Source organism: Branchiostoma floridae, chromosome 2, assembly GCF_000003815.2.
Source record: "Branchiostoma floridae strain S238N-H82 chromosome 2, Bfl_VNyyK, whole genome shotgun sequence".
NCBI classification, from domain to species: Eukaryota; Metazoa; Chordata; class Leptocardii; order Amphioxiformes; family Branchiostomatidae; genus Branchiostoma; species Branchiostoma floridae.
This window is the reverse complement of record NC_049980.1, coordinates 10,308,461-10,329,018: the sequence shown is the minus strand read 5'-3', so window position 1 is coordinate 10,329,018 and position 20,558 is coordinate 10,308,461. Positions and strand designations below refer to the sequence as shown.

Genomic DNA, 20,558 nt, shown 5'->3' with positions numbered 1-20,558 from the left:
TCAATCTATGGAGTATTTGTGCTCATTTTACAGCTGCTTTGCGCAATTTATTGTGTGGTCGAAAACTTCTTTTTTTTTTTGGAAACGGCCGAAAATTGGTGCGAGCGCGGATGTCATCCATATAATCAAATCAACATGGCCTTAATGTAACATGTCTCAAATTGAGATGTTTTGACATGAGGATGAGCATGGCAGATGTGGCTTAGACTGTATTAAAAATTCCCATCGTGGTTAATGATGGGAATGTCCTACTTCAGGCATTTTTGGAAGTTACATGATGGTGAACACCATTCAATATAATCATGATTGATGAAAAATGTTAAAATAACCATCTTAGTTAAGACTGTCATACTTTGGACAACTTCTGTTATTTGGTTGAAGATGACCGTTGCAATTTATGCAAATGAGGACATACTATGTACAATGAGACACACTCCCAATACTGTCACAGTGGGGTTCAAGTGCTGCCAAGCTGACCATGCCAAATGGGGCTGTCCCTTTTGGCATATAAACGGTTTAGCGGTTGGGTTTGTGACCGTGCGGCCTGAGTTTGAATCCCGGGAGCCAGGAGACTGTTTCTACTCCTTTCTTACATTGGCTCCCATGCTGACCCTGTAACAGGCTAGAACATGTGCCACACAAGGATATCGAACCTGACTCTTACGAGTCCCCATGCCAAAGGCTCTAAGTCTTTGGCACAGTGTTTGCGGTGCTGGGTTTGTGATCTGGCAGCCCAGGTTTGAATCCTGGGAGACACACGATTGTTTCCACTCGCCTCTTACATCAGTTGTAAAGGTCAAAATCATTCGGGGAAGGTATGCAGTCCTAGAACTCTGGTTCTACATGTATTTCTTGCAATTTATAGAGGTAGTAGATAGAAATGTAAGCAAGTAATAGAGACCAGCAATGAAGTAAACTCACACACAGTTCATCAGCATACATGTAGATATATTGTGGGCATCTCCATTGCAAAACATAAGAAATCTATTTTTGTTTAAAACAGGTGGTCCTATTCATCAGGTGGTTCTCAATTTTCAAACAAGTTACTCAAGAGAACTAACCAGTCATGTAATATATCAAATTGAAAAGTGGTGATTTGTACAGCATTAAACATAATGTATGGTGTAGTGTGCAGGTAGCTATTATTACATTACTGAACTGTCTGAAAATTTGTAGTTCTGTGGCTAAGTAGGCCGGCAGTTGAATACATGTACATTCAAATGGCTACATGGCATAAAATGACCTTAACATATACATATACAACCATCAATTTTGTTAGTGTTGGTACAAAATCAGAGAAGCATGAAATGGGCCATCAGAAAAAAAATCAGGAGATAAGCTGTTGGTCCACCATTAAATATGAGTACATCTTTCATGGTACATGCCAAACAAATCAACACATTATATTAGCCATGTGTGGAATACAAGTTTCAGTCTCAGATGTTATGTGCTTGATCAAAAGTCATGACCTCTTTTCTCACAGTAATTTCTCAAATCTGTATCTTCCCTAAAACTGCCATAATACGGAGTACCTCCACTTAATACAGACGTAACAGTAGCCCTGGTAAAATGGCATGGAATTCCAGAAGTAAGCTACATATTGGAAACCAATCAATCACTTGATATATCAAATGGAAAGTCGGTGGTATATACATAATGGAACATTATACAGGGCAAAGGTTTTTAAAAAATCAACATCTTCACATAGACAGACAGGACTTAAAGACAAACACAGGGGGTCCTTATACAGATACAGTTAGTAAGGGATGTACAGTTTATAGCAGCAGTAGAGTAATATATCTATAGACGACACTGCAAAAATAGCAAAATCAATGATAATTCCTATCTACATAGCTGATGCCAGGTCACTCTAAACATGGCACTGGTAGAGACCACACTTCTACAAAATTCCCGGTACCAATGCCCTGCTCGTTTAAAAACATATCAAGTTTCTGATACAATTCATACTTGAGTAATGTATATCCAGTATCTAATTCACAGTTTGAATTATTTGAAAAGTTGGCAATGTCACTTTGGATTGTTGCAACTTGAGAGGCAAAAAGAAATTCTGCGCACCAGAATGACAGGAAAAAATTTCTTCTCATGAAGGGTAAGATTTTTTTCAGACAAAAATCAAAATGGGACCTGATTTTCCTTGTGTATGATGTAACTTATGTAGACCATTATCTTTGTAGAACCTTTAATGAAAATACATCTCCTAGCAATCTCTTTGGTCTACATACATTGTCTTTTGTTTTAAGTTTGATGAGTTAAGTTTCAATCTCTCAGGAACACATTTCACTGCTTTAGCTGGCAAAGGTATCCTACAAACGCAACGTAACCTCAGCACAGTGTAACATCTTACACAGATGCTGTAGCACTTTTATCCACTGGCCACCTAGGAATGTAATAGTCATACTTACATCAATGTTGTCCCACGAATTAGTTATCAAATGATGAGAAATTCTAAAAACAAATGCTGACACGTTTAAACTTTTAAAAACACAACTAATCTTCGAGGGCATCTGTCAGTGTAGTCCATACAGGGGGTGGAGGTATGGGGGAGCTTGCTCATTATCCCTTAGACTTTTACACAAAAGTACAAGTGGAGAAAAGACCACTTCCATGATATTTCTATATGTCACATCTTTTTCCAATTAAGCCATGACAATACTGGATTTTTTGGTTGTGAACTTGCCATCCCCTCATACCACCCCCATATGGGATTGACACTGGCAAATACAGTCCAACATTCCGACACTAGTAGCCTTGTCTACCTAGGTTTGATTAGTACAAATCAGTCACCACATACATACATATACAGCATATCAAAATATCATCTTAAAGTTTACATTATCAGATGGAAGATTTCTTGTCTTCCCCTTACAATCTGTATCCCTCTTTGAGACAAATGTCAGCTCTTACAATCTCATTGTCGAGGATGACGCATCCTTTTTTTCAAAACATTTACATTTTGGACAAGAATCGTCCCCAGTAAACAACAAGTAAACAAAACAGGAACATGCGAAATTTTAAATACTTCTTTTCCACCATCTCAAAAATGTCAAGTGGAATAAGTCCAAACTCCATGTACATTTTGTAAAACTGCAATCATTTGTACCACCTTGATCTAACAAAATTGGTACTTTTGCATTGTAAATCCCATGAAATTGGCAAACTGCTTGGAAAAAATCTTGAGTAAAAACCTGGACGGAAAGGAAAGTGTTGGGGCTTACATGCCATTTTTCAACACAAAGTATTCATGAACAAAAAACTTTACAATGGCCAGTAAGAATATTTCTACAACCAATGTTTTGGATTGTGTAAATCACAAATTACTGTAAGTAGAATGTCTGCATCTGGAATCTTCAATATAAAATTAAGTCATACGCTTCAAAATTCAACTGGCTAAGAAAGTGCACCATTTGGTCCTCAAGTTTTCATCCGTATACATGTACTAAACAAAAAAGACCACTTTGGAATTTCCCACCTTTATATCAATGTTAGGTTGATCAAATTCTGATGTCATGGGCTAGTTGTTAAGGATCACCTATCAAAAAGTTTATCTTGACCTTTTTTAAGTATTTTGATGCAAAGGCTCAAATAGTTTACTTTTCTGTCCGTAAAATGCCACCAAAATATATGAGAAAGATGTGGAAAGATAGGTGTGACTTTACATCTGGTCTCCAGTAGCTGTGTCCACCAAGAGTTCACTTGTACATGTACCTGACTTCTCTCCACTCATTTTCCTTACACCCCTTTCCACTATGCACAGCGACCGCTAATTGACCAAACATTTGAAAGATCACTCAATGACTTTCATATAGAAAGGACAAATCTTTTAAATTCTGTATCAAATCTTTTTTTTACATGATAATTTTAAACTATGAATCATATCCAAATAATGATGCCAACTTTGGTTGTCTTAGTGGAAAGGGTGGAAATGATAAAAAGATAAGTAAGCTTTTGTTCTTACAATAAACCTTATGGTACAAACTTAACTGGTCCCTGTTAATGCTGCTTGAACACAGCTTCAAAGTCTATTTTATATTTTCAGAAATGCCAGCTTTTCCTTAATGTGGAATGTTTGATTCCATTCAAATACAAAATAACTGTTTCTCAAGAAGGTTATTGAAGAATTAGACATTACAAGACGACTTTGAAACTGTATAATGAGTACATTGTACAAAATGTGGGACAACTGCACATTTGTTTTAGTTGCATAATGAAATGTCCTAGCAAAAACTTTCACAGCGACTGGTAAGCTTACAACAGCACATGTACAAAAGCTCGGTATGCAAATATTGTCTGCTGAGAAGCCTTTAGAAGAGCCCAATTCTTGGATACATTTTGTACAGAGGGTCTCTCTGGAAAATAGGAAACCTTGTTATCTTGTTATCCAATCAGAATGCAGCATTGAGTATAATGGGCCTGTGATTGGGCAGGAGACATCACAACAACTGGCACTTCCCCAGCATGGACAGGGGGTTCTTCTTGCCGTGGGTTCGGCGCTTGTTGGGTCCCGCCAACTGGATGGTCCCATTGTCCTCCTTCTTCTTTGTTGAGGAGTTGGCATTGCTTGTGACAGTGTTGAACATGCCTGAGAATTGTTGAAGGACAAGGATGAGGAATCATCATTGTTTGTAACAAAATTATATAAAATGTCTATCTCCTAATATTGTCTATATCTAAGGTTAACCTACATGTACATAATCTCATCCTCATGTCTGAGGGTCAAGTATTGTGTTAATCTAAGATTAAAGTAACAAGAAATAATTAGATTTACTAGATTTCAAATATCCTTCCCCGAAAGTGAGCACTGTTCCTTCTTTTTTCTCTTCTCTTTTCCCTACTTCCTGTTCTTTCCTTCTCTTCATCTATCTTCTGTTTCCTCCAAAACATTTTGAGTGTCCACACTAGCATCTGTCCTTCCCTTCCCTCCCCTTCCCTTCACCCCTCCCCCCGCCCCTCCCCTTACCCTCACCACCCTTCTCCACCCCTCCCTTCCCCACCCCTCCCTTCACTTCCTGCCCCTCCCCTCCCTTCCTTCCCTTCCCTTACCATCCCGCCCTTCCCTTCCCCAACCCTTCCTTCCCTCCCCTCCCACATCCCCTCCCCTCCCTATCCCCTCCTTTCCCCACCCTAGGAACGTACCAATCTTAGGCTGGTTGGTCTGTGGCTCCTCCTCCACCATGGCCTGGACCCTCTCCAGGTACTTGTCTGCCAGATACCTGAATACTGGAGACAAGATGACAAGATAATGACATTAACTTATCTATTGGCTGCAGAAGTGAAGATATCCTGTTTCATCTTCATCTTATTGTATTTCACCCAAACAATGTACTGTGTATTCTTTTGTCTGTCTGTTGTGTCACTGTGTTTTCTTATCCATTGTAATCACTTGATGATTAATTGTTGAATCGGCCTTCAGTAAATCAGGTCACACGTATGTGTTTAGTCTCCACTGTACTGTCTACAGATTCCACAAAGCCTACTTGTAGTTATACAGCCTCTTGAGACAAGATAAGAGATAAGAATTGGCTGTAAAGCAGTAATGGGATAGATAGCAGTAGATCTTTGAAGAACACTTGCAGATAGATGTGCAAAAGTTAGGTGTGACGAATCGCTCAGTGTAATATAACCAGCTGCTGCCGCAACGCATGCCAGCGAAGCTGGTGTGTGTAACGCCAAAGGGTGGTTATACCGGCTATATAGATACAGATACAGATAGATAATCAACCACAGTTGAAGTACCTATTTCTGTCCTACTTCACATGTAAGTGTCTTCCTACTTACCATCGTCAACATTAAGATTATCCTTGACAGATGTCCGGTAAAACCTAAGTTTTAGCTTTTTTGCTAAGGTGTCTGCTTCTTCCCTGTGAGGAATCAAAAACAAACACATGTTACGGAAACTCCAGCATGACTGTCTTGCTATATCATAACGATCATTCATCATTCATGATACAGTATTTTCAAATATTCTCTTGTTCTAAATACCTAACAAGAATAAAGAGAGTACAATTAAATTGACTTTATTTGGACTAAAACAGTATAATACATGTGGCCCAAAGGCAGCAATTGCTGGTATAGTGCACTTACACATTAAACATCAATAAGCACATCACACACTATAAAACATATAATGTACAACCACAGAAACTAAAGCAAAACATTCAATACAATCTACAAAGTAGCAAAATTAATACAACCTAAACAAATATCTTGCTAAATATGCCCAAAAGCAACTAGATTTTGATTTTAGAACAGTCAGACATTTCAGATAGTAGCCACAATCTTTCGTCAGTGACACTGACAGGATACTAAAACATCTGACAGTTTCCAAAATCATATCCAATCGTTTGAGTAACTGCTTTTTGGTGTATCTTATTACCTGGATGTCTAATCTTCATCGACATATCTTGCTAAACAACTGATTCATGCAAACTACAAACATGTCTTGATGATGATAACTAGAGTTCTAGAAATGTTCAAATCTACATTGTCTGTGACAAACAATAACACAGAAGGACTTACGTCTCTACTTTGGCATCCTCTAGCAAGTCAATCTTGTTCTGTACTAGGACCGTGGGAATGTCGCCACACTCGTCTTCAACCTTCCCCTTCCAAGATTCTATCGCCTCGAAGGACTGGCGGTCTGTCGTGGAGAACACAAGCACGCATGCCTGAGCACCTGAGAGACGGCAGAAAAAACATCACTCCATTTTCACAATACTGTATAATTATTTTGGAAAATATTTCTTTATGGATACTACTATATATAGTAGTAATATGATACTATGACCGAACATGAACAGAATGCAGCCTATTCCATGGCTAGGAAAACATTGTAGAAATCATAATACAAACATGTACATGTAATCTGAACTTTGAGAAAAGATTACTAGTTACATCAACAGTGTTCAAATTCTTCAAAAGGTATAATATTAGAAAAGGAAGGTACTAATTGACTGGTATTTACACTCAGAAATAAATGAAGTTTTGTCTACTACATAGCAAAAAGGCCTGATTGGCAACTGTAAGTCATTCTCATCAGGTCTTGTTTCCTTGGTGAAAACTAGGTGTGAAGATGTTTACAGTTTGTTCAGGAGGCTTTTGTACACTACAAAGGTCCTTCAATCCGGAGGGGCTCTACAAATTTGTACATGTAGAATGGCACAACTAATCACAAAGTAAAAAAAAAGTTCATTCTACTTGTAAAATAAACAGTACATATTATAGTAATTGCAAATTTATTTGTATTTCTAAATTCAATGATACATGTCCATTGTACCTTGTTTTCTCATATCATGCCATACATGTACATGTACCAGCATTAAAAACAACAAACCAGCCACCACCATTTCCACTGGTTCCCATTAAAAAAAAGCCATCAAAGAGGCTTCAGACCTATAACACAGCAATTAAAATAGTGTGTTTGTTGTTATGAGGTGTTTCGTTTATGGAAAGTTGACTGAGTCTGACATAAGCTTGATTTTGTTGATGTTTGCAGCACAGAAATCAAGCCTACCTCACAGCACCCTTAGCACCGAAGCTCTATGTGTGTATACAGGTTGTGTTAAGTTCTGAATGGGTCAATGGGCCCTTTAAGGTTTAAGTAGGAGATCTTAAGTAACCAAACAGCTATCTGTTAGAAGAGAGGGAGAGTACTTTATTCCTTTGTGAATGTACAAGTAATGTGTACTCATTCCAGCACTGTTTGGTGGCTTGTTTGCAAAAGCTCCAAGACTCAAAATTGTGAAATAAAAAGACACTCGACACTACAAGATGCTCATTATCACTTTTTCATCCCTGCAATATGTTTAGTGGCATCTTGCCATATTACTCACGTGTCTAGGAAGATTTGATTGCCTACCAAATAATTCAGGATGCCAAAGGCTAAGGGCCTCTGATGAAATTTTATGACATCCAAGACCACTTAAGTCAAATTCACACGAGGGGCTACAGTACAGACAGCAGACCTTCATGAAATATTTACAGACCGGTGTGCTGCTCTGCCTCGTAAATAAGCGACAAGCTGATTGAAGGTAATAGATGTCTTATTTGGACTGTACATATGAATTTGGGTGATTCTGATGATACCCCAAACAGACACAAAGGCGAGGATATGTTACTGTAAACCTGGAAATATTTACTGTTCTATTTCCACGGTACTTTCAAATTATTGCACAGCAAATTCGTTCACAGTTTTGTTCACAAACACAGAGAAATCCCAAATACCCTCATACAGCGAAATTGAATCCCCAGAAAAATGAATGAATTTAGAGTATTCCGTGTGGTTTGCGGTGACCTAATGACCGTTAAACAGCCCGAGGCAAGTTCTGCTGTGGCTGAGGATAAGAGTATGCAAGCACATGCCACTCTCCAGGCAACCACTGTTGATACAACATAGCTTTACTCCACACTTCATGCTTGGCTTCTTTACATTGTTAAAACTTGGCCACAACAAGAACAACAAAGGGAGATCTATCAAACTGGACAACTTTGTGTCTTCGTTCTCTATCTCTACAGTTTACATTTTCTCTTCCTCTCAGTCTTGCAAAATGAATCACATTTTTCTACATAGTCAATGTTTTAGCCAAATTTCATGTCACATTCTCTCATAAGGCAAACTTGCCATTGCAAATTTTAGGCCACATCAATTAGATTTGTTAGTTCTTGGATCCTAAAAATATGCTAAGCTGGTAGAACGACATGAAACAAGAACCTAAGGTTAGTACGGCAAAAGTCTGTACAAATAGTTTCAGAGACCACACAAGTTTTTCATGTGGTCTAACGTTAGCATTGGCTACAGGTACATGGACAGACCAGATGTTACCTCGCAGTACCAGTGTTTTTGTTTACCTGGGCAGGTGTGGACAAGAGGAGGCCTAGAGGCATTTCATGACAGGGTCAACACACTTCAAAAGGTTTTGGTTTACTCCCAAAATTCCTTTGATGCTGCATTACCATGTCATTGTGTTCACTTCTTGGACACTAATCAGGTGTTGAGTCAATGGCACATCCAGACTTTGGAGGCATTTTCATAATCGCATCTCTAATGCTATCCAGGCCTTGGTCTTGTTACTTTCAAATAAATGTACTAGTAGCAGTAAGCTCACATGATGCTTGTATTTTTGAACATGGCCTAGTTGTATGTATATAGACCAAGTGTATACGTACATCTACAAGAATTATAACTTAATGTTATACCAGGGCTGTCTCCGTCCCACCTGTCCCATGGCCAATTTCCGCTGTTCAAACTGTCATTTTAAGCTTACAAAAATACATTTTCATCAATTACATGTTATGAATTTCATGTTTTGGGAGAAGTTTTTGTCCCTCCCAACAAGCAAACTGAGGGACGTGTCCTGATAGATCTAGACAGAAATAACATCACTCACCTCTGTAATATGCTTTTGTGATAGCATCAAACTCTTCCTGCCCGGCTGTGTCCCACAGCATTAACCGTATGTCTTCATTGTTCACTCTGAAACATCAAGGCAAATGGGCTTTTTAGTATTACATTAAATGCATTAAAGGTATCTGTCCTTTTCTTCTTGCAAAGCATTGAACTTCATGAATCAGATAATCTCATCAACATGATGACTGTATACTTGTAATGTCTCAGTTTATAGCAATGAAACGTCTCACTCTAAATACCTTGGACAATGGTGAAATAAATATAATACGTCTACTTATCTAGAGAGATGAGTTGCTGTTGCAATAAATGAACAGTACAAATACTAGTAGTAGCCCCCTTCCCACCCTAATTGTTACCTACTGTGCAACCTTAGGGGCACAACTGTTACTGATTTGATACTCTGTTGCATATCATAATGGAATGAGTGGAATTCCTCCAAAGCTGTTTACTACCACTGTGACCCCTTTCCTCAGTTATACAGAACTGTTGGAAGGGATAAACTACCAATACAACAGTAGCCTGGATTCCATACCCCAACCTCAAGATATGCACGATAGATACTTGAGATCGGGCTGGGGTTTGGTAACCAGGCTAATACAACAGTTACTATTGCCAGACAATCCATCTGGAAATACTAGTAATACGCTTTCATCCTTTCGACATATTTCACTCATGAACAGGAACCATGTCATGAACAATATGAACACACACCCCTGTTAGCTTTAAGTATATTTTTGAAAAACTTATCAAGTTACTTGCCATACAACACCCCATCAAAGACATCAAAATTTCATTCCGTAAGTTTTCACACGCACCCTTAAACTTATCAACTGACTGCAATTTTATACCCTAAATATGCATGCAAGGGGAATCATCACTCAAAGAGCCACAGACATATCATTTTTATCAGGCATCCCCTGGTTGCAGCTATCTTCTCCCAGCGAGAACACAACAGGTGTTACTGAACCATGATCACACAGGTCACATAGCACTGTGAACCCGGTGCCTGGATACCTGAGTATGTTGTTGGACAAACTATGCTTCATACATTGGTAGTCACTTTGGTAAATAACTGGATGAAGTTGCACGAAAATTCAATTATAGGCAAGCATTATAGACCTACATCATACCTTCTAGCACATTCTAGCATATAGATATCACACCAGTTATGCTAAAGTCACATTTCCAAACCAGGACCTGGCCAGGCTGTTTTGGGAACAAAAAATAAAAATGTATACCTACAAATAAACACAAATGATGCCCACAGCTGTCAGTTTCACATTTGTGTATTCCAATATGTTTTACATCATATTTTTCGTTTCCAAAAGCTGCTCCAATTTGGAAATGTGATCCAAACACTAGTAATTGATAACAGGCAAAAAGAAGTCATATTTAATCTTAAATAAAAATGTACTGCAAGAAATGCAATTATAGGTCTTATTATTATTACTCATATGCTTCTAAGCTTGGCTATAAGATTTATATTTAGTGTTGTCATGGACGAAATATGCCTAAAATCCTGCAGCAATAAAGCAAACAGTGAAGGACTAAAGTCTAACCCTAATGACAGTCCAAGCTGAATTCTTCATGTCTACAATTAATTTACTTGAAGCCAGTTACAATCAATCATTTGTGCTATCACATACCTACCTGGGTAAGCAGTTGCCCACTGATGTTTGTGTATCATCTGATGCTATAGGCACAACTATATCATGAAAACGTCTACAAATATCAAAGAGAGCTTACTCTATTTGTCTTTCTAGGAAGTCCACCCCGATAGTTTTCTTGTAGTCCTTAGTGAAGATGCCTTTACAGTAGCGCTGGATCATGCTGGACTTGCCGACAGCACCGTTGCCGACGACGACCACCTTGATGGCCGTCTCTACATCCTCCTCCCGCATGGCTGGTGCCGTGAGATCTCAGGACTGCACGATGCTGCAAGACTTCAGGCCACCGGTCTCATAGCTGCAGAAACAAGGATGTCTAACAGTCAGCATCTACAGTCAAAACTGGCCATGATTCCCCATAAAGGACATTCATCTGGAGACCAAGAAAATCTGGTCTAGGAGGACAGGTAATGCTTGCGTCAAAGGGTAGAATTATCAAAGGAAGCACTTACATCTTTCAGGTTTAGTTTTGTACAATGTAATCAGTAAATGAAACTTTGACTGGAATTGCCAAACTTTGGCCACAACACAGGATAATAAGTAATTTCTTAATATATATGGTTATCTGAGGAGAGTTTTTTAGCATACAATTGAAGCCAGTTAATTGCACAACGGATAACTGCACACTTCTGTTCATTGCACAGAATCCCAAAGTCCCATAGTGATGTGGTCTAGTTGAATAACTTTGCTTTGTTGCACCATCCGGATAATTGCACAAAATGTGCTGGCAAATTCTGAATGCAATTTAATGGCTTCTACTGAAGTATTGTTCTCCCTACAATTGCCTGAAATATCCTTCTGAGAGCTATATGCATCAGAAACTGAAAGGTGTGTCTGTGATGTATGCAAAAACCTGTGTACACAGTTTCTCTCCGTTTGTTTTGAGGAATGCCTGATTTGTTTTACTTGTAAAGGTATCGAGTTAGACAAAACTAAACACACAATATACAAAATGCTTGTTACTGGGAGCAGCAAAAGAGGAGCTGTAAGTGTAACAATATGACTGAACCACCCCAGCTATTACTACCTTACAGTCATCTAAATGAGAAACATTCATCTTGAACTAGTCGATGGCGTGGAATAAAGATCAGCCTGGAGATTGAAAATCATGTTCAATGGCTCAATAAAGGCCATAAAATTGCTGAGAAACTGTCAAGTGTCATTAATGTTTAATGAAGGGCAAACCTGCATGTTGAGTGGCTAAAGGGCAATTACACTTTACAGGGCAAATATTTTCAGACAACCAGAAACCTTCTTTTAGACAACGCAGCTTCTTACTAGTACAGTTTGACAACAGAAAACTTAGACCCAAATCAAACTTGAACAGAGTTCCTGTCCTTCCATTATGTATAAGCTGTATGTTTTTCAAAACATATATCATTTTGTGAAATTTGAAAGGTAGAATAACCAATACCTTCACAAAACTCCTTGAGTATTCATCATCCAAGCCATCATGTCACATTGCTGCCTCAAACCACTGAATCACTGCACTAGTTACTCTCAAAATGGATACCTACTTTTAAGTTACCATGGCAACCAAAGTGGGCTTATATAACATCATCAGTGGCATTATGACGGTTTCCACGGAGATACGCCCATAATACCATTAGTGTTCCCACGACTGGAGTTGATTTGTGAGAATCTTGACCTTGTATTGGAAACACATCAGTGCAGTCAGGATGAGATATATGGTGCTATCCTTACTTTGGCAGCTAAATTGGGAAAATGACACATTCATGTATAATGATCTTCATCATTCTAGTATAGGTTAGGGAGATTACAGAGGCATACATATGTATACCAAACATGACAGCACTTCAGTATCCATTTAAACATGCCAAGATTTTCACACAAAGTTCTTTATTGACCAACAAATTTTTTCTACCAATGGCTATTCAATAACCATCTGTTGTCTTCTTCAAGCACAAATGTGATTATATGAATAAAGAACTTATTGCTATCCATGAACCTTATAAAACTAGTCATTTATCTATGATGATGATGATTTTTTTCTCATCAGCTATTAGCAGCTGTTAAGAAACCAATTTGGTCATTTCATTCTTTCTCTGCAAATCCTCAAATCATTATTATCCCAAGCTTACAAGTTACATGATTTCAAGAATGATCATTACAATATTACCTCCTCATAGGGTATATGTACAGTCAAACCTGAACAAGTGACCATCTCTACATATTATAATCTTATCTGGTCAATGTGAATACTTTTTTGGTGGTCCCTTAGATTATTGTTTCTATTGACACAAGTCTTTAGAACTCTATTGATCAAATGTCCATAAGATTTTCTTGGTCCCCTAAGTGACCTTCTTGCATAGTTTCGACACATACAAGTAGGGGTGGGTACCGGTATAGTGTACTGGTACAAAACCGTTTTTTCTTACTGGACCGGTCCGGAAAAACCGGACCTAAAAAAAATCGGTAGACCGGATGTTGGACCTATTGGAAAATGAACTGATTATATGATCAGGTATTCACACGTTTGGGGGCTTACCAGTCGAGGAAAATAACAAGAGCGAAACAGAGTAGAGTCTATAGTCATTTGTACCAGGCAGTTGAGTTAGCCTTGTAAGATTTTAAAACAGTGGGGAGTCGAATACTCCACAAAACAGATGTCTTTCGACTCTTTTTATAAATTGTAGCAAAATGGACCATTGTTTTCGTCCATTCACAAGTTCTCACATACTGAATCAGGTCCAGGTTCAGGTCCGGACCTGGACCTGATCCTCTGGACCTGAACCGGACCTGAATTTTCTGTACCGGTATCTACCCCTACATACAAGTAATTGTACATCTCTGACCCATATGACCTCCTGTAGCACATCAAGGAGGTTATAACCTTCCAACCTACATGTACATGTACACCCCACAGACATGACATCTGGCCATTGTTCTATATACTTTTGTTATTCTAATCTGTCACCATCTATATTCATGACAGTGTCATTGCACAATTTCTGATTTTCTTTTGTATATGACAATATGCGGTTACAATCTAATAGGAATACACTCAAAACTGTAAAAGCAGTCACATGGCCACCATGGTCACATTTCCTTGTAGAGAAATCATAGAGTCTTGAATATTATGAATACTAGTATTGGTTTCCAATTCATTATATACAGAACTGTTTCAATGATAAACTTTAAAAACTGTGAATACCTCCCTTCCCTTTAATAGTACATGAAATTAAGCCCTTGCAAACATAAATACCTTTACAGTGACTAGACAATTTCCATACATATAAAAAGGTCTTTATCATAAGTGAGTTAAAACCTTAACTGGAAGAAATGGACAAAGGCAAGGATGGAAATTGTTTTAAAAGTTTGCACATCGTGCTATAGTCTAACCTCAAGCCAAAGTCTAAGTGGACTTGAACATCAAAGATCAGCAATACTTAAGTAACAGGGACAGACTGAACTACCTACACATACACATGCCAAAGGTACCAAGAGAAAATCTATCAATTACAGGGTTGAGAGTCCTTGAAAGGTCACTGTAAAAGGTGAAGAGAAACCGCTGAAAGGAAAGGTTTTCAGCCAGAACACCACCTAAGCTTGCTTGCTTTCACCTTGTCCTAGTAATAGTATACAAGCCAGTGTTCTTGCCAGGCCTTTCCAGCATAGGGGGCCCCTACACTGTGATAGTATATAAGTTTAGTACTGTAATTTGGGCCCCTATGCTGTGTTTCAACAAGTGAAGGGGACCATTCTGTTACTTTCTAACCGAAGTAAAAAATGTTAGCTTTATATCACTAAATTTGGCCATAAAAATGCAGAAAATAGTGCTTCTGAGGGTTACAGATTTTAACATGTTCAAGAGGAGGATCCCTACCATGCTCACACCTGCTTACCACATTGCTTAGCTGCACTAAAATGCCCCTACACTATGACAAAATTCTGGTGAGAACAATGTTAAGTTAAGTTATATGTTGTGAGCGACCAAACATTCTTCATCTTCATTTTGCTTGCTTGTTTCTTTGTTTGTGGAATTTTTAGTCCTTGCAATAACACAACGGCATACACTACTGACTACTATCCCACAAATGTCCGGGACTCCCTGTGGGTTACTGCACCTTGCCCCTACATGTCTTACCCTTGAGTGTACCTTTGTACATCCTGCAGAGAAAGGTACAAACAGTGGACTTAGTCAGCAGGGAACAATGCAAACAAAAGGCTCAGACCACTGAACGTGTGCTACGTACCTTGGGGATGTACATTAAAGGTATCAACATCAAACGACTTTCTTTGAAAACTCACAAGCAAAACTTCTGCTTTACATGTATATGGTAATCTCCAAGCAGATTTACCTATGGCACATACAAATTGAACCAAAACAGGCTAAAGAAGTATGTACTAGTAGTATAGCTATAGGGAGTCAGCCGGCTACCGGGTCTAATGTACAAGACTGCAAGCAAAACAGGCCCACAGTCACCATGACTAAGCCCAACCCAACATAACCTTATTGTGTACAAATCTTTGTTGCTTGATTACAGAACCATAGCTTAGCTATAGGGTTTATATGTCTAAGAATAGTTAATGTGAACAAGGAACCTCCTTCATATGATTATGAGTAATGCTTCTGTAGCCTCCAAGCAGATGTTGGGAGGCTATATTGTTCCCTTTCCCTTACTGCCCGTTTCTGTATCAATCTCCCTAATACTAATATCCCCCATTCCACTGGAAAGTGAAAAGAGTATGTCACTAGACCCCATAAAAGGCAGTACAACCCCAACGGTGCGTGGGCATGTTGACCGATGATGATGATTCCAATGAGGTCACGACCGCTGGGCAACCAAATCTAATCTGTAGTCCAGACAATACCTCTTGTATCTTTTAGTTGTGTCTTGTCTTTCAAATCATACTTTTATCAACATCATATTCCAATAATCATGTAGTCATAGATCACACAAATCCAGCTTTGGTTGCTTGGTTTCCATGTCGGGCCTTTTGGAATAAGCAGCAAGGGAAACGTAACAAGTTAGCCTCCCACAACATCTGCTTGGAGATTTTTTACCTGACAAAATGAATATGTAAAACAGTTTGATATACAGATGCATGCTCTGATGTCTAAATTAAAGATACAGTTTCATCCCAATACTTCCGGATGTAAATGACACCAAAAACTTTAAGACCTTTCGGCAACATCAATATCTAACATATTCATGTAGAGTATTATATGACATGATATGATTTCATATGATATGTAATGAATTAGACATACCAAGCAGGACCCCCATGATTTCAAGCCTGCAAGGTCATCCTTTCATACAACTTCCCTAACCAATCTGTACTTGTAAACATGTCTGACCCACGGTGTATTGACTCTGCATATATCTCATCACTCAACTCACTTAGAAAACATGTCATGAAGGCATTCTTCACCATCCATGGAGATTTGCTCATTACTGAACTGGGTTAAATCGTCCCCTGGGTCTGGGAGAATGAGCTGCAGACACAGACAGGACTACTGTAGGTACTGAAATAATGAATACCAACTGAATGTCAGATAATGATGGATTATGTCTGAAACATGACTGTCTCCAGGACCCATCCCTCTGTCCTAGAACTGAAATTTGCTCCATAAAGGAAATTTGCTCATTGGGAGGTAAAATTACTACCCCATCCGTCCCAAAAATCTTAAATTACTACAGTTACTGACATGCGGAAAAGCACATACATGTACATGGTCCAGAGAATCAGCTATAGGCATTTCCTACAGTACAATAAAATGTTTGTTTTTGAACAGTGGGCTGTCATAACATAGAACATATTGATATTCCTAATTTATGACCTCCTCTTAGCAGCTGCAGCTAAGTCACTGATTTAGCTCTGAACATATTACACAGCCCACTGCCAGTGTGCTACAGACATATCTTTGGTACCTTCCACACCCTTTCTTGACATTAAAAGCTATCTGCCATGATGGTATGCACTCTACAATATCACATTTCTTTCAGATCACTGGCCCAAATCAGAACACCGTTGGTAGAATTGCCCCTCCTGTGTTGATGCTAGCTTGTTCTTCATTACCCTGTCAACAGCTCTTGGTGTCCCCGTTATGGTGCTAATTTGATGTTCATTAACTCAACCAAACAAAAGCAAGTCCACATTTGTGAGGCACCTGCCCCTTTCCTATTCATGGAATAGAAAATACAACAGCTTTCATTTCATTCCAAGCATTGAGAATTATCCACTTGGAACAAGTGCTAGCGAACTTCTACACAATATGACACTTAGCTCAAGAGAGATAATCCTCCTAGTTATGAAGCACAAAATACCTCTCATGACGAAACTTAATATATACAATTAGTACAATGTACCTGTAGAGCAAAGTGAGTCCCATGATGACAATTCAACAAGTCATGGTAATAATTTCTTTCTTTTCTTACCCAACTCTGTTTGTCACTAGTAACAAGACTATGATTTGGGGACTGGGAGACATGTCAAAACGTTGATGCAGTATTATTTTACTAGTGAACAATGTTTGGTACTTGTTTTAAATCTTCTCCCATTCGGTGGTTTTTACCAACTTTCCTGTGCCAATACAATGGTTAAGTTTTCAAAACATGCAGGTACAGTGCTTTTTTTAAGAATTTCCAAAAACACCCCCCCCCCCCCCCCCAAACACACAGATACACAAGCACACATGGATATTCCTTCATGAGAGAAAAATGGTTTTATACATATCATAATCATATGTATAAATCCATTTTTCTCTCATGAAGGAATATCTATCATATGATATGAAAGATAGATTACAATTACGAGGAGGAATGTCTATATTCATAGCATTACAGTTCTCATGACACATACAAAACTCAGTGACCGGTGACCTCAAATATATTTGTATTGAATATAAAAGTCTACCACAAAAAATGGGGATTACTATGCGGGTATAGTATAACTAAAGGAAGATTAGGCCTGTCTGTTTGCGTGCTTACTAAGTAAGTTGCATCGATCAGCATGATGAGTTCACCTGTGTTATACCATTTATTACCAAACCACACAGACAGACACATGTATATGGTGACACTCCTTCGATATTGTTCCATATTGTGCACAGCATCGACTCCTTAACTTCAATGCTAATCTGTGTACTTTAAGAAAAAAAAAGCGTTAATGACTTAGACCTAGAGAATCTACTAGACTTGGGGATTAACAACACAACTGGCGAGGCTTGGTAGGAACCAAGTCATACAAAACCATCAGACCCAATCAACACTTTTTGTCTATTGCATCAAATTGAACTTGATCAATGGTTTGTCAATTGCTTCATTAACCTTTAAACATACAATACATAAATATTTCCCTAATATTCTTTCGAAATATAAAGTTCTATCATAGATATCCGCAGCCCTGCTTTCATCAAGCACATCATAAGCACAATGCCAAATCTGCACAGTGACACTGTACAGCAGACGTGGCAACATTTCACCACTGTAATCCCCATTAAAGGATTTGTGAACTATCAGTATATATTATGTACTCAAGCTACTGTCACCTTATGAACAATTTGGTGGGTGTAACGTTAATGTCCTAACTCATGTGATATCCCATGCTGTCAGAAGTGACTAGAGTTCAGTCAGTAGCGACTAGCATAAAAATAAGATAATCAGTACTGTTCAACATCTGAAACCTAAAATTCTAATATTTCCTTCCGTTTGTGCCATACTCCACTAAGTTACTATTGTATCACAATGACATACTAATTTGCTTTGACTATACAGTATCATGTATGATATAGGTTATAAGGATGTGCAATCAACAATCTTGTCATGGTGGATCGTGATGGATTGTTGAAATTAGGCAAAAATGTTGGTGGGCAGGCTGATGTGATAAGAGAGCTGATAAGGGGAGAAACAGAGTGATAAAACAGGCTGACAGGGAGAAGCAACAGGATAGCAACAGACTAGTTAATACTAGTTCTGGCTAGCTTATACACGTACGTATACTAGTAATATGTACTATAATGTATAAAGGTGGGAGGGGCGCAGTAGTGGTGGGATGATGGGATGGTGGATGCCCAACCATTTGGTAGTTAACAAGGTTGTTGATTATGTATTATACATGTAAGTATGGCATATATCATTTATTAACCTGGCGATGTGAAATTTCGACAACATAATAAATGTAATTCTAGTTCAGTCAGCAAATTACGAGTATTAACTAGAGTTGTGCATGATAATCAACCTGGCAATATGAAATTTCAATTACAAACATATGTAATAATAGTACGGTCAGCAAACTATGATAACTTGTGCTTGCACGTGTCTAAATCTACTGCCTGCCACTGCGGTATCCTCTAACACAATTCCATGGCATCCATACAGCAGGAAGACAAAGAGCAAATTTATGATCACAATTTATGATATGAGAAACAAAGTACAAAATGTAACAGTAAATCTTACCATGTGGGAATTTTTGTCACACATTCAAGAGTGAGTACAGGACAGTACATCTTGCTTTAATACTACTTTATCGCCATGGCGTAGGTGGAGAGCTGATTCTAATCCCAGTGATAATGATTGCCCATCTTCCTTTCATCCTAATCCTTGATTCAGCACCAGGCAACTAGCCGACCGTCTGCATAACGAATCAAATCTATTCCAAATTGTTGTTTCTTGTGAACGGAAACGTGACTAACAATAGCAAGCAGGTCTGGGCAGAGTAGCTTAGTCTTCAACTAGAAAATGTCACGTATGCATTCACCAAATTATGGAGTGAATTCCTGACCCGTGTCGATCCACTTCGTTATTGCCTCAGGAGTAGAAAAACTTCACGACCGATAAAAAACGATCACTGAGTTTGGGCGTCACGACATTTCTTCCTGGTTATCAAGTAAACAAAGCGTTGTAACAGCGTTAGGTGGTGGCTAGGGATATGTACGTGGTGTGGTACCTACTTGGTACAGAAAATGGCACACAGACGCGGCAAAATGACACTCACCAGATGAAAGATTTCTGCAAACTTCCGTCACGGTCTGTTTGTCAGACGCAGGTCTTCCTCCTTCACTCAAGTCCGACCCACAGGCCGAGGGCACTGCACTGACAACTTCGTCCCCACTTTGTCGATTCCGATTATCTCCTCTCTAGACAAACCTTTACACTAGAACTACGCTAAATACTCTCTCCTCTATCTAAAGTAGGGCTGGAGGGTGTAGAAGAGGCCTGAAATGCTACCAAACGGCGGGACGAACGAGTTGAAACAGTGAGGATCTGCTTGACTTCCCACCTCACGATCTGAATTTTTCTCTTGGTGTACCTAAGTCACGTGATTAGCACTAGGGGCCACTCGGCTTCGGACTGTCACACTTTTTATGAGTGGGTGTTGCGATTTTGGTTATACATTTGTACATTCTTCCTTGAGCCCATGAATGAAATGAAATGATACAAATTCATCAACTGAAGTATGCAACAAAATGTGCACCTTGAATCAATAGAAAAAATGGACTC

At 38.7% G+C, this 20,558-nt stretch overlaps 1 protein-coding gene across 1 annotated transcript; it reads right to left on the bottom strand.

Moving 5' to 3' along the window:
- Positions 1-927: 927 nt before the first annotated feature.
- On the bottom strand, positions 928-20,386 carry LOC118409261 (ras-related protein Rab-23-like). The gene is made up of 7 exons (XM_035810146.1): positions 20,053-20,386; positions 11,171-11,389; positions 9,405-9,490; positions 6,538-6,694; positions 5,797-5,879; positions 5,155-5,238; positions 928-4,600 (listed from the first exon to the last, which is right to left on the bottom strand). The coding sequence occupies exons 2-7, from the start codon at positions 11,323-11,325 to the stop codon at positions 4,452-4,454; spliced, it is 714 nt and encodes a 237-aa protein (XP_035666039.1). The 5' UTR covers positions 11,326-11,389; positions 20,053-20,386; the 3' UTR covers positions 928-4,451.
- Between the last annotated feature and the right edge of the window lie 172 nt (positions 20,387-20,558).

What these genes read in the sequence shown, in the direction of transcription:
- LOC118409261 (XM_035810146.1), bottom strand. Translation starts at nt 11,325, where the DNA reads ATGCGGGAGGAGGATGTAGAGACGGCCATCAAGGTGGTCGTCGTCGGC. An exon ending in TAATCTTAATGTTGACGATG is followed by an intron (nt 5,239 to 5,796) that starts GTAAGTAGGAAG and finishes TCTTGTCTCCAG; the next exon opens with TATTCAGGTATCTGGCAGAC. An exon ending in GACCAACCAGCCTAAGATTG is followed by an intron (nt 4,601 to 5,154) that starts GTACGTTCCTAG and finishes AACAATTCTCAG; the next exon opens with GCATGTTCAACACTGTCACA.